The sequence below is a fragment of the Sinohyriopsis cumingii genome, chromosome 2 (assembly GCF_028554795.1).
Source record: "Sinohyriopsis cumingii isolate HCF-2022 chromosome 2, ASM2855479v2, whole genome shotgun sequence".
NCBI classification, from domain to species: domain Eukaryota; kingdom Metazoa; phylum Mollusca; class Bivalvia; order Unionida; family Unionidae; genus Sinohyriopsis; species Sinohyriopsis cumingii.
The window spans coordinates 76,285,762-76,299,710 of record NC_142962.1 but is presented as its reverse complement, the minus strand read 5'-3'; the positions used below and the strand labels follow the sequence as shown (position 1 = coordinate 76,299,710).

The window sequence follows — 13,949 nt, the reverse complement described above, 5'->3', positions numbered from 1 at the left end:
TGTCAAGTCAATATATCATATCTCCGGAAAGGAAGTCATTGACAGCATGATGAAACTTCTTTTCAGTCATATATTTTCAGTTCCCATCGAATCGAAGAGATTTCTGTAATGATAAATACCTGGTGTGTGTGTGTGTGTGTGTGTGTGGGAGGGTGTTGAAAGAAAGACCCATAATTTTCTACTTTGTGTCATTTGATTGTTGAGAGTTCCTGTCAATGTGTGACCTAATTTTGCATAGGCTAAAACGAGTGATTTTAAATAGATGTGCATATGATATAAAACTATGATTCGCAAACTAATTCTTTGAGGCAATATTTTAAAATCCAAAGTGTGATCCTAACAAAAAAAAGGATGGAACTAATACAAACATCTTTATTTTTTAAAGGCATCGGGTGGTAAATATGTCAGAAATTGTAAAATACAGGTCTCCAAAAAGCACATACTTTCACAGACGTAGAGCGCATGAGAGCGGATCCTTTCTGCTGCTGACCATCTCGGTCTGAAACTATAGGGGCTCGTATCGTTGCTTATAATTGACCTGTCATACTAGCTACGATGTCGTAGCCTCAACTTGATTTGTTGTGGTTGAGGCTACGAACTGATCCCATATCATGTAATGGAGCAAAAAAAAATCATCACTAAAGTCAGAAAAACAAACAGTGTAAAAATCAGCTACATAAGTATAATCGTCTTGTGAAGGAAGTTTGGCTTATTTTGATTTTATTAAGCCCTTACACGATAAAATAAATTGGCTTGGTTACTCTAACCTCATTCTGTCCGCCATGACAATTAACGCGAGACTCTCGCCGTGACCCCTTTTCATCTTAAGGCTTGCCAGACCATATTTGGATATTCTACGCTATATTATTATCAATCAAATGGCGAATAATCGCTTCTTGGTGGAATTTCAAAGTTGCTGATAAACAATATTTACTTTTAATGCACAGAATTTCTGACCCAAACGGCGCCAATTTTTTTATACTACGATTTGTTTACGTTTCCAAATAAGGCGTCAATGTCCTTATATGGCACACAAACGAGGCTGAGAACGGAAGTAATCGTTATTTGAAATAATATGGCGGACGATCTAAACGAAAATATTGGCCAAAAAATGTAAACGAGATTTTACAACTATTTCTTCAATGATTTTCGATACTTCCGGTATTAAATAAGAGGACTACTCAATTTATTGGATTATATTCAAGGAATATGTTTCAAGTGTTATTATTAGGCTAAAAGAGCGCCGGGTGTGAATCACACCCGGCTTGCTCCATTAACACGTATATGCTCATGTTAGTATCCTGTCCACGAGGTACGAGTAAGGGTACTAATATTAGTACTATTGTCATACTAGTACTATATAATAACTACAAGGGAGGACACTTCTCTCCTTTCGCGCGCGACCTATTTAAGAATAAACACTGATATTTCAAACTACCGCTCGACTTGGCCCTGATTGCGCCCGCCTAATATGCAAGAACAAAGCGCTGAATGGAATAGTGTTCTCTCACTGGTTAAAAGAAAATGACGTCCTGTATTTTGTATAACTTATTTTCAGTTGGCCAGTGAGAAGGCAGTATTCCATTCAGTGCGTTGTTTTTGCATATTAAGCGGGCGCGGTCAGGGACATGTCGAGCGGTACTGTGGGAAAATGATTTGGCATTCCTTAAAGGTATGATATTACGTCAAACTTTTGATAGGGATACACAGTCGAATGCCTGAGCTAAACATTGGTACCAAAATTATTAAGCTACGCAAAGCGTAGCTTGAAATATCAGCGTTTATTCTTAAATAGGTCGCGCGAGAAAGAAGAGAAGTGTCCTCCCTTGTAGTTATTATAAAGTATATGTATGACAGGTCAATTATAAGCAACGATAAGAGCCCCTGTGCCTGAAATACATTTCCTTTTGCCTGAAATAATGCAAGGGACCCGTGACATCCACATATTCAAAATACGCCACGATTTGCATCCACTGTCCGACCGGATCGGCCCTAAGATCAGACGTCTCATCATCATGGTCATCCCTAACACTGTTATGTCAAAACCAACGGCTCATATCTCCTTGGGCAGATTACCGGACGTGCCAGAACGACAATTGTTGCATCAGTGCAGCCCCACCCCCTCCAATAATTAAAACTGTGATTATCAGGTTTAATACAAAGCAAAACCTATCATAACAATGTACATTTATTCCATTTTTCTTTGCATGTTTCTTCTCATTTTTGTCGTCATATTGTATAGATCAGTTGCCATTAAGGCAGAAGCCACCCAGTTATTACACCGTACGCAAAATATAAAAAGATATTAATAATGATAATGCAATATAAAAATGTTCTTTTTTTTCCCTTGATTATTTTTCTTTATTAATTGACATTTTTAAAATTTTTTTTTCTTCCCGTTGGGAAGGGTTGCTGACTGATAGGATTCGAATTACGATTACTAATTAACTGAGAATTTAATTCGGGGTGTGGGGTGGGGCTGACATTTTTTGAATACAGATTTCAGATACTCAACTAACTATACAAAAATATTCTTGCTTTGATTTATAGAATAAGAAACTAATTATATCCATAATATTACTTTTAACAACATACATACATACATACATACATACATGCATACATACATACATACATACATACATACATACATACATACATACATACATACATACATACATACATACATACAGACCAACCTACCTATATATATGGGCGGATCATACAAAAAGTATTGGTATATCAAATTGATTTATACCAACACTTTAAAAGCCATGCTTTTTTATGTGTGTGGTATCTCTCTCTCTCTCTCTCTCTCGACCATCGTAGCAAGATACAGGCTAAAATCTATGAAATGACGAGAGTAGGGGATTTTCGTTTCTCTCATCCCACGATGTTTCTCTGGGCTTATGAATGATGGAAAATGTTAAGTCAAACTGACCGAATGATGAGAGAGAGAGAGAGAGAGAGAGAGAGAGAGAGAGAGAGAGAGAGAGAGGTTTTTATAGTCGATGGTAGGCCTACTGTTAATAAAGCAGAGTAATGACTAAGATCAACAGTAAATATATTAAAATATTTTAATTGCCTCTTGCAGGTTCGTCATTTCGCTTACTAGTAGTTTCTATTCCACATTAATCTCCAAGCGCCGGTACGTGAATGGCTAAGCGTTGATGTGAAAGGCAAAAATAATCAATTGTTTGTAGTGCTCTACTTTCATCATTAAAACCATCTTTCATGTTTAAATCATACGTGTGTATTATATTGATTTAATCAACGTGAAGAAAAATGGAAACTAAAAGAAAAAAACAATTAACTTATCAATATGCAATGTGAACAGTCACAAAACGCACACAACTACATTTTGTAGCAGACACACTCGGGGATGTGAGGAATTCATTCATTCGGTCAATACACAGCTGCATGTAGTAAATCTTGACTCCGTTCAAAGGGCAAATATATGTATTTGTATGTGTTATAAATAAAATATATGTATAGTATGTACGCTGTATTAATGATATACCACTCGTTGTATAAAATTTTCATTAAAAGGAAACTCAGCAAGCGTCTATATTCTATATGTGTGTGTGTGCGTGCGTGCGTATGTATGTATGTATGTATGTATGTATGTATGTATGTATGTATGTATGTGTTGTATATTTTATTTAATTCAGATTTGATTTACTTTAAACGTTTGTAAGTTTTGATTTTTTTAAAATTACATGTCAAAGTAATGTAACTAGGAATTTGATATTTTCCAGAAAATTCAGTTTGACCTGACTCTTTTCGCGGACACCTCATAATAGAAACACTCTTTCTATCTTGACCTAGTTCCTGGCCTTGATTGAGAATTAAGTAAACAACTTTTTTAAATTCATTTTTGGTGTGTGAATGGTGGTGGTGAAATCTAGGCTTTACTGTGCTACGTGCCGTTAGACTTGTAGATACCTTCTAAATCATTATAGAATGTGGTCACATGACCCTCATCCGGGAATCTGTTTTGCGTCTCAAGTTACTTTTTAACATTTGCTTCAAGAGATTTTTCTCAGTTGGGCTTTTACACTGGAAAGTGTTTGCTTGTGACCAGTTGGAGTTATATTTTCATTTTTATTAAAATTATTTGGATTCTAAAAGATTAATTCTTTTTCCTGGAGTGCTCATACAGACTTCTTGGAAATTATAACACCGGAATATTGTTTGTGAATCAGCACAGAACTGAAGACACCTTAGCATCATACTGACTACAGTATATGTCATCGCTTTCCATTTTGGAATTTTCGTCCGGACTCGAACTTAAATTCATTAAAACATTTAATTACCAGGACTTCTAAAATTTAATTCGTGGATTATTCTTGGATTATTTTTGGATTAGATTCTTAAAACCGTAAGTTCTTTTTTCTTTCTTTCATTTTTGCAGTGTTTTTCGAGGGAAATAAATGATTTGTTAAATTTTTCAAAGCCTGTTGTTTCACTCTTTCTTTTGTTACTGTTTATTAGAGCCTAAACACGTAACATAAGAGTATGTATGTATGTATGTATATATATATATATATATATATATATATATATATATATATATATATATATATATATATATATATATATATATATATATATATATATATATATATATATATATATATATATATATATATATATATATATATATATATATATATATATATATATATATATATATATAGTGATTAACATTATGAGATATAACCCTAGTTGTATCCTCGTATCAAATGACTCTTGATTGACATTTTAAATAGCTTTATTCTTTCCCGTTCTCCGGTTCGTTTTCAAAGACCAGTTAACATCTTTTGACATTTTACAATCATCCGAATGGTAGCACTATATATGTCATTGACAGGTGATAACAGCCAAATGTTTTCAATTTCTGTTAATGTAAATAATTGGTAAAGAGGAAATGGATTTCTTCAAAACTGGGACCCTTCGTCGTTATATTTGTAGAAGATTATAGAGATAAACTTATACAAAGCGCCCTTATCTGTTGCTCTGATACGGACGGAATGCAAAAGCAAAGGACATATTCAGAACTGTTTACTTTAATGCCGTACAGGAAGGAATGTCGACTTTATACTGACAATATTGAAAAGTGTAAAATATGGATTCATACAGATGAAGCTCTTACTTGAATTGTTGTTGTTAGTTTCAGTTTTGATTTTGTTTTAATTGATCGAGAACGATCGTCCAACATTATAATTTGTAATTGACCAAACTTGGTACAGTAAATGATCATTGCACTTATTGAAGAAGACAAGAAGAGAAGAGATAGAGGAAGTCGATGAGAAAAATTATACAATGCTGCTGCTGCTGCTACTACTACTGATAACAATAATGAAGATAAGTACGACCATAAATGACTGCGAAGACAGCCTGAATATATACAAGAAAGTGTATATTTCAATCATGGCGAATCCACTAAAACAGAAAGCGCGCATTTACGCAGACGCGAAGGAGAGCGAGACTTCCTTTTAATTTGTAATCGATTGTGGCAATCGATATTTCTGAACAGTACTACCACCAATACAACAGTAACTCAGCATCGGTGAAGGTAAGATATATTTAAACCACTTAGAAGATGCTATACGGATAATCTCATGCCAGATGATTTTTGTATGAATTAAATCTGACAATCGACAGAAGTGCCGGTATGAAAACCATACCAACAAATCTCTGCGGTGTCTGACACACATCTGTGTTAAATAAAACCTATGTTTCAGATATCTCTCCAAATAAATCTCTCATATTAATGTCGTTACCTATTTCAGAATGTGACAGATACTTCGAAGGGTTTTGCAAGTTCTAGACACCATCATATAACTCAGGAAATTCATACCAGCCTTTACCCCCACTTACGAATCGGGACACGATCATATATCTCCCTAAATGCATTCCGTCGTGATGAATTAGCTTCATGTGACAACAAGAAACCAGTCTACTGTAATAATGACGCGTTTCCGTTAAACAAGTAACCATCGACAGATTTTACTATATATATATATATATATATATATATATATATATATATATATATATATATATATATATATATATATATATATATATATATATATATATATATATATATATATATATATATATATAAAACATGTTGAAGAAAAAATGGTCATATTTGTATAAGTATGGGTCCTTGGCATTTTAATGAGTTTGTCTTAGTTGGATATGTATTTTGGCAAGTAATGATCATTACATGGAAAAATACAGGAAAAACAATTTCTTGTCGTTAATTGTCCGTACATCGATAGCTAAATGAATATTTTAATTTCATCCAATTTGCGCAAATTGAAGATAAAAAAAAACATGTTTCATAGAGTTTCCTACTGTGTGCCTGTTGTTTAGATCATTCAACGTAAGACGGCAGGTTTCGCTCTGTGATAATGATAACAAGCAAAGTAAAGAACAGCATCCGCTTCTATATTTCATAAAATCTGTATAACATGTCACAAATGACCAAGGCAGACATGCTAAAATCGTGCTAAGAAAGAAATAACATTCAACATATCAGCAAGACTTTACGTTTTTTGACTTGCATCTATAGCAACCCATATTTTACCACACCTTACGAAATAGATCTCTGTAATTTTAACATATGATTTTATGAATTATAACCAACTTTTCTTGATCTCCTTTCCCATCTCGCATTGATGTTAACCAAAAATATGAATGAAACGTCAACATTCGATAACTTATCAATCGTAAGTCCTTTACTATGTCCGTCCCATTTCGCTTCCACTACAAAGCAGTCGAAGTTACTCAATTTCAAGCAGCCCTATGAAAACAGATACATCACGCGTCGTAGTGTCGATGAAGATTACATATGCAAAGGATCGTTTCATGTCTTGCAGGCGTCGTTCAGTCTCCGGAATCAGGGGTGCCAAAACAGCAGGAAAAACTTCGTTAATCTTTTTAAGGTGTACTTTTTAACGACTCAGACTATTTAGAAACAAGCATTTGTAGAGACAAATATATGTATGATGAGTGTCAGAGATGTAGACAAAATATATGTAAGAGTCGGAAACGCAGCGACAGACGTATGACGAGAGTCAGAGATGTAGAGACAGATGTATGATGAGAATCAGAGACGTAGAGACAGACGGATGATGAGAGTCAGAGACGTAGAGACAGACGCATGATGAGAGTTAGAGACGTAGAGACAGACTTATGATGAATCAGAGACGTAGATACATGTGTATGATGAGATTCAGAGACGTAAAGACAGACGTATGATGAGTCAGAGACGTAGAGACATGCGTATGATGAGAGTCAGAGACGTAGAGACAGACGTATGATGAGTCAGAGACGTAGAGACAGACGTATGATGAGTCAGAGACGTAGAGACAGACGTATGATGAGTCAGAGACGTAGAGACATGCGTATGATGAGAGTCAGAGACGTAGAGACAGACGTATGATGAGTCAGAGACGTAGAGACAAACGTATGATGAGTCAGAGACGTAGAGGCAGACGTATGATGAGTCAGAGGCGTAGAGACAGGCGTATGATCAGAGTCAGAGACGTAGAGACAGACGTATGATGAGTCAGAGACGTTGAGACAGACGTATGAGTCAGAGACGTAGAGATAGATGTATGATGAAAGTCTGAGACGTTGACACAGACACATATATGTTTCCAACATAATCATTTAAGCTCTAGCCTAAATTTGGACGAACTTTGGCAGATGAGATCCGTGTTTTGTCAGGGGTAGCTGGTCATTTACCTAAATGTTAGTCCTCTGGAAAAAGGGAAATTACTCATATTAGTTTATTTTGTATACTGTGCTGACAAGGCATTTTATGATAAAAACAAAATGTAACTGACATGGTACATCATAAGGAAGTAACATTCTGCACTATAACGCAATCAATCAATGCAGAAAGATACGTTATGTGTGTGCGTGTGTGTGTTCGTGCGCGCGTGTGTGTATGTGTGTGAAAAAGTTTTTTTTTTTTTAAGTCCATGTGCCCGTTCTTATATAGAATAGCCTTAAGTTTCTAAATGTACATTCTGGTCAAGAACCTCCATGAAGATAATGTGATAGGTCTTTATATATATATATATATATATATATATATATATATATATATATATATATATATATATATATATATATATATATATATATATATATATATATATATATATATATATATATATATATATATATATATATATATATATATATATATATATATATATATATATATATATGATTTTTGTCTTCGGCTGAAACTGTCATTTGTGGTGTTCTCGTATTTTTCAGATTCCTTGACAGTAAGAAAGGGATATTGTCGAGGAAATAAACAACACCTTTATGGTACTATCAGTACATCTCTGAAGTAAAGGTCAACCTAATACATATATATTTTATCAGAATACTTCTTCTTTATGTTGAAATCAACCGTTATGTTATAACTACAATGGTATTTATAAAACCTGAACGTTTAGATGATAAACATTGGGTTACTTTCTGTACAACATAGAAGACATGACCACAGAAGGACACAAACTATTAGTATCAGCTAATGTTCCGAAACTAGTAAACTTTTATATGCAACGTTTCTATGAATTTTTTATCCCAATTAATGACTTAATAAACGCCTGCTCAAAACGTAGCTAAGCTTGTTCTAGATTGTCCTTGGTTGCTTTGAACAAGTTTATGTCGTTTTTTCTCTCTCTTCCTCCACGTAGCTGTACTACTTGCCTCTTTAAGCCGTATTTACGGCCACTTATCTCACACAGTCACTATCTTTCAATTGTGTTAGTGGGATTGAGAAAACTGGCGAAGCAGCTGAGGAACTAAAACAAACATATCTCTTTTTGACCAGTCAAGTTTATCTCTCCTTTTGACCAGTCAAGTTTGTCTCTCTTTTTGACCAGCCAAGTTTCCAAATAAAGCAATACCTGATAATGTTACCAGTCGCATTCTTGCATAGAAGGTAAGTTGGTTATTTTAGTTTCCTTTTTAGATATGCAGATACTTGGTGTTTTAGAAAAGAAAGGCTTTTCGAGTAAATCCTATGCATCTATAACCATTTAAATGTAGAAAAAACTTATCATTGATGTATAGGGACTAATGTTTTTACCAAGTTCCTTTATGGGGTTTGATATGTTAATGGATTAAAAACTAATATATCACTTCTAAAAAATACAAATTAAGTATTGTATCTGATTTATGTATTATTATTATCATTATTATTATTATTATTATTATTATTATTATTATTATCATCATCATCTTCATCATCATTATCATCATTATTATTATTATTATTATTATTATTATTATTATTATTATTATTATTATTATTATTATTATTATTATTATTATTTCCTATAAAAACACAAAATACTACTTACTTATTTTTCGTAACATCCCCCAGTAAGAATAGTCCAGACAACAAAAACCCACATTCCGTTAACTAGACGAAGTAACATCTAATTATGTGCCTTCATTTAAGGTACGTCTCGGTAACGGAGTCCCGTTGCAAATTACCACCTCTCTTTGAGTAATGGAGCGAAGTGAACTAAAGCGTGAAGCTAATCTTTTTCTTTTGTGTTGACCCTGACATTGCTGATGTGCCGTAACTGACACGACGGACGTGCTTTCTGTCCATGACCTTTAGTCTAAAACTGCAATTGAACTCAGCTGGATATTTTCAACGATACATCTGTTGCGCTGACAAAATTTCTTGCAGGGTTTCATGAAGAAAATGATCTTTGAAGAAGTTCTGTCTTTCTCTGAACGTATTATGAGATAATTGATATCTGACGAATAACCAATACTGTGCAATCAGGCACAGAAAGATACATCAGACTGAGTAAGACTCTTAAAAATGTGTCCCTTAAAAAGGGTTTTGTAATGATTGCTTTAGCATGCGTATTCTAATTGCCAGAAGAGATACTATTACTAACATTACTACTACTACTACTGCTGCTGTTACTACTACTACTGCATCTACTACAGGAGCTCGGATGCAGGGGCACCCGCAGAATTTTTTCGGGGTTGGGTGGGGGAAACACAGTGTACAGCTATTGATTTTACGGATGTAGACCAAAACATGTTTAGAGGTTAAATGTGGAGGGGGGGGGTCACAAATTCCCCTACGTGCGGGCGCCCATGCCTGGGTGGGTTTGCTTAAAGTGCTCGCCTTTAACGTTCACTGTCATCTCACCTCTGTCCGAGTGGTTTCGAGTCTTGGACTTGGCCAATCTGGGTTATGTGAGAAAGCTTGGCAATAGCTCCTCATGGGTCGGTGGTTCTTAACGGGGTTTTCCTGTGTTCTTTCTCCACCGGTTATATTGGCCGTCATGTATAGACTATCTTGCGCTGAGAAATGGCGTTAAACACAAACCAGAAAACGACAATATCTAATATTAGTAAGTTATAAAGCAAAAGGTACAACTATTCTTAGCTGACAGTACGTGCATACGAACCCTGAACTTTTGATTAAAGGGCAAGCAGTTTTACTACCACACCACCACACCACCACAGCGTATATTATATAAAGCATTATTCCTCCTCATAGACTTACTGTCCAAATATGACCACAAGTTTCGAAACACACAAAAACCTACCTGCTTCAAAGAAGCAACAAAACCAAGAGCACACACACACAGGTGCTTAAGTAGATGAACACAATCATGATCTGTATTGTTTCTTTGTTTTATTTTTGTGGGTATTAAACGGCACTTTGAACGCATTAATGGACGCTAAGAACGTTTTGATTCCCTAAGGACACACCAAAAACAGTCGGCCATGTCTGGCGTGGGTTGGTATCGAACCTGCAACCCTTGGTTCACGAATCCTACTCTCTACCAAAGACCGTCAACATACTTGAACAATTGCGCTCAGGTAATGTATCCTAGCTGGCCACCCACTGCGAAGAAAGAAGCGTGGTAATTGGACTGACGTAGCAGCGTTATTAGAAGTAGCAGAGGCAGCAGTGTTATTAGAAGCAACTGATGCAGCAGAGTTATTAGAAGTATCACTGGCAGCAGAGTTATTAGAAGTATCACTGGCAGCAGCGTTATTAGAAGTAGCAGTGGCAGCAGCATTATTGGAAGTATCACTGGCAGCAGTGTTATTAGAAGTAACTGCGGCAGCAGCGTTATTAGAAGTATCACTGGCAGCAGCGTTATTAGAGGTAGCAAAGTATGCAGCATTATTAGAAGTAGCAGTGGCAGCAGCATTATTGGAAGAAGAAATTGAAGCTGCGTCATTAGAATTAGCAGTAGTAGTAAAGAGTGGTAGTGAAGTTGTTGGTGTTGTTGCTGTTGTTTTGGGTGTATTGCCATTGTTCAGTACATAATAGTCTATACATAGTGGCCAGTATATCTATTGGTGGAAGAACCCAGAAAAATCCATTGAACAAACGACCCACGGGAAGTTACTGTCAAGCTTTCTCGCAGAGCAAGTATGGGATTCGAACCCAAGGCGAGATGTCGGTGATCAGTCTGTAAAGGAGAGCGCCTTAGACCATTGTGCTACAAAGGGCCTCAGACCCTCAGTGATAGTAAAGAAAACGAAGAGAAAGAGGAAAGTTATAAAAAAAAATAAGAAGAACAAAGAAGAGAAAATGGTTATAAAAATAAGAAGTCGGTTCTACTATGATTAAGCTGTTGGATTTAATGCGATTTCAATACATGGTAGGTTGTACATGGCGGCCAGTATATTTATTGGAGGAAGAACCCAGGAAGAATCAACGACCCACGGGAAGTTGCTGACATTTCCGCGCTGGTCGAGCAGAACTCGTCAGAGGTGAGAAATGTGAGCGATACGTAAAGGCGAATGTCTTATAGTACTCAGCCATCCGGGGCTTTTTACCTACGATTTACAAAACAAATCTGGGTTTTTTCTTTACAAAAACTCAGACTTTCTAGCAATTTAAAAATACTGTAAAAATTCATGCAACATTTTTTATATTTTCCCGTCGTATCTGCTGCTTTATAAGCAGTTTCATCGGCATGGTCATTCGTGTAGCACTTACAAACGCCATATTTAATGACGCATTTTGGGCAAGGAAGACGTAAACCCCTAAATAGTTTCGAGGACATGAGTATGACAATTATTTCCTTCGGTTTTTAACCTAGCAATATCACGTCTTCTGCTTCTCGTTATTTCATCAAAAGTTAAATAAATTAAAATAAAAAATAATAATAAAAGATGATATTTCTAATTTCGGCACATTTAATTTCTTGGTTCATTTTCGTAATGAATAATTTGATGATAAAATAACAAAGTAACGTTATCTTCCACCTCGCTCAAACCAACGTAATAAATATGTATCATTGAAATAAATATGTATCACTAAATAAATATATATATCACTGCTACAATAAATAGGTATCAGTATTAAAATAAATAGGCATCGCTACTAAAATGAATATGTCTCACTGAGATAAATATATATTGCTAAAATAAATATTTATCCCTGCTAAAATAAATATGTATCACTGAAATAAAATATGTATCACTAAAATAAATATGTATCACATTAAAATAATTAGGTATCACTGAAATAAATATGCATTACTAAAATAATATATGTCACTGAAATAAAATATATATCACTAAATTAAATATGTATCACTGAAATAAATATGTAACATTAAAATAAATATGTATGACTATTAAAATAAATAAGTATCACTGAAGTTAACTCAGGACGAAAGATTGCCATAATTGAAACCGACAGTAACAGACCTTCATCTTTCGTTTTTGATTTTTGCGATATTGTTTTGCAGAGATATTGGGTATATTTCGGACATATTATTTGCAGAGATATCAGACATTATCTTTGGATACTTATTAGTTATTCACGTTAACATTAAGACTTAAACCGTTATAAATTGATTGGATACAAAATATTGGAGAAAATAGAAAAATAAAATGACATGTAACAACTGATAGAATAAGAAATACTGCACAGGAGGCTATAATAAAAAAAATTGTGTACAGAACCGTTACAAGCCTAATCTAAAATTGCTGTTGGATGCCGAGAAAACCATACGCTCATGATGAATGCTAATGGCTCGTTCAGCCTTTGAAGTGCATTCTAATATATTCGTCTAATACAATTTAGAAGTTACTTTCAAAAGCATTTCTAATTTATTGCGAGTTTTATGGTCGCCTACTACTTTACCTCCTTTCAGAAATATGAATATGCATACGTAGAGAAAGAATGACTCTAATTATAGTAATTAGTACATTTTCACTCTTTTACTTTGTTAGGTACTAAGGTCTTGTTATTGGTAAGCGTGAAACGTACACTCTTACACTTAAAATGGTTCCACTTCTAGAGTTCAAAGGTTCTCTGTGACACATTGCTATACATACGTTTAGCAGTTTGGAATATGAGTACAGAAGCGTTCTATTTACATTATTTTTGTTTAATTGACTGACTTTAAATTGTAGAGTGCAGTTATTGTCAATTATCTGACACGATTAAACGTTTTAGAGCTCTTGGTGTTTGTCTGCAAAACTGCATTTATCCAAAATATAAAGATCAAAGCATATTCATGTTGACTGTTTTCGATGCACTTTGCGAGTTTCCCCCAAAAATGCATAAGAATCTTATTTCCCTGATCATCACATAATTATCAAAGTAATCTTTATTTATTTGTTTATTTAAATTATGTATTTATTTAAATTATTTATTTATTTGTTTATTTAAATTATTTATTTATTTATATTATTTATTTATAAACGAACATGATACAATATATTTAGTATACACTATCGCAATATATTTATAATTCAATGTTTATACAAAGAAGTTTAGTATAATCATTGGAGAAACGCCAAATAAATTAACTTCTTGAAAATAGGATATTTTTTACAAAGTAAGATTCCAAGCAATCCATAAACACGAAAGAGGCAGGCGGTGTTGTGTGCTTTTGTTG

At 34.4% G+C, this 13,949-nt stretch overlaps 1 protein-coding gene and 1 long non-coding RNA gene across 11 annotated transcripts in view; one reads left to right on the top strand and one right to left on the bottom strand.

Moving 5' to 3' along the window:
• Positions 1-10,016, bottom strand: part of LOC149805220 (uncharacterized) — a 114,681-nt gene extending 104,665 nt beyond the window's left edge. Inside the window, exon 1 of the long non-coding RNA XR_016418321.1 lies at positions 9,405-10,016. This is a non-coding gene — a long non-coding RNA (uncharacterized LOC149805220). The remainder of the gene's footprint in view (positions 1-9,404) is intronic.
• Positions 1-13,949, top strand: part of LOC149805219 (uncharacterized) — a 139,959-nt gene that overhangs the window by 85,624 nt on the left and 40,386 nt on the right. For 4 of the 10 annotated variants that reach the window (XM_089948503.1, XM_089948538.1, XM_089948530.1 and 1 more), the window contains exons 1-3: positions 4,985-5,578; positions 8,308-8,983; positions 11,698-11,805. The exons of 3 other annotated variants lie outside the window; for them this stretch is intronic. In XM_089948503.1, coding sequence (XP_089804629.1) covers positions 8,955-8,983; positions 11,698-11,805 — 137 coding nt within the window. In that variant the 5' untranslated portion in view covers positions 4,985-5,578; positions 8,308-8,954. Of the gene's footprint in view, positions 1-4,984; positions 5,579-8,307; positions 8,984-10,134; positions 11,806-13,949 lie in introns of those variants that run through there. 3 more of the 10 variants (XM_089948516.1, XM_089948544.1, XM_089948508.1) reach the window with 2 other exon arrangements.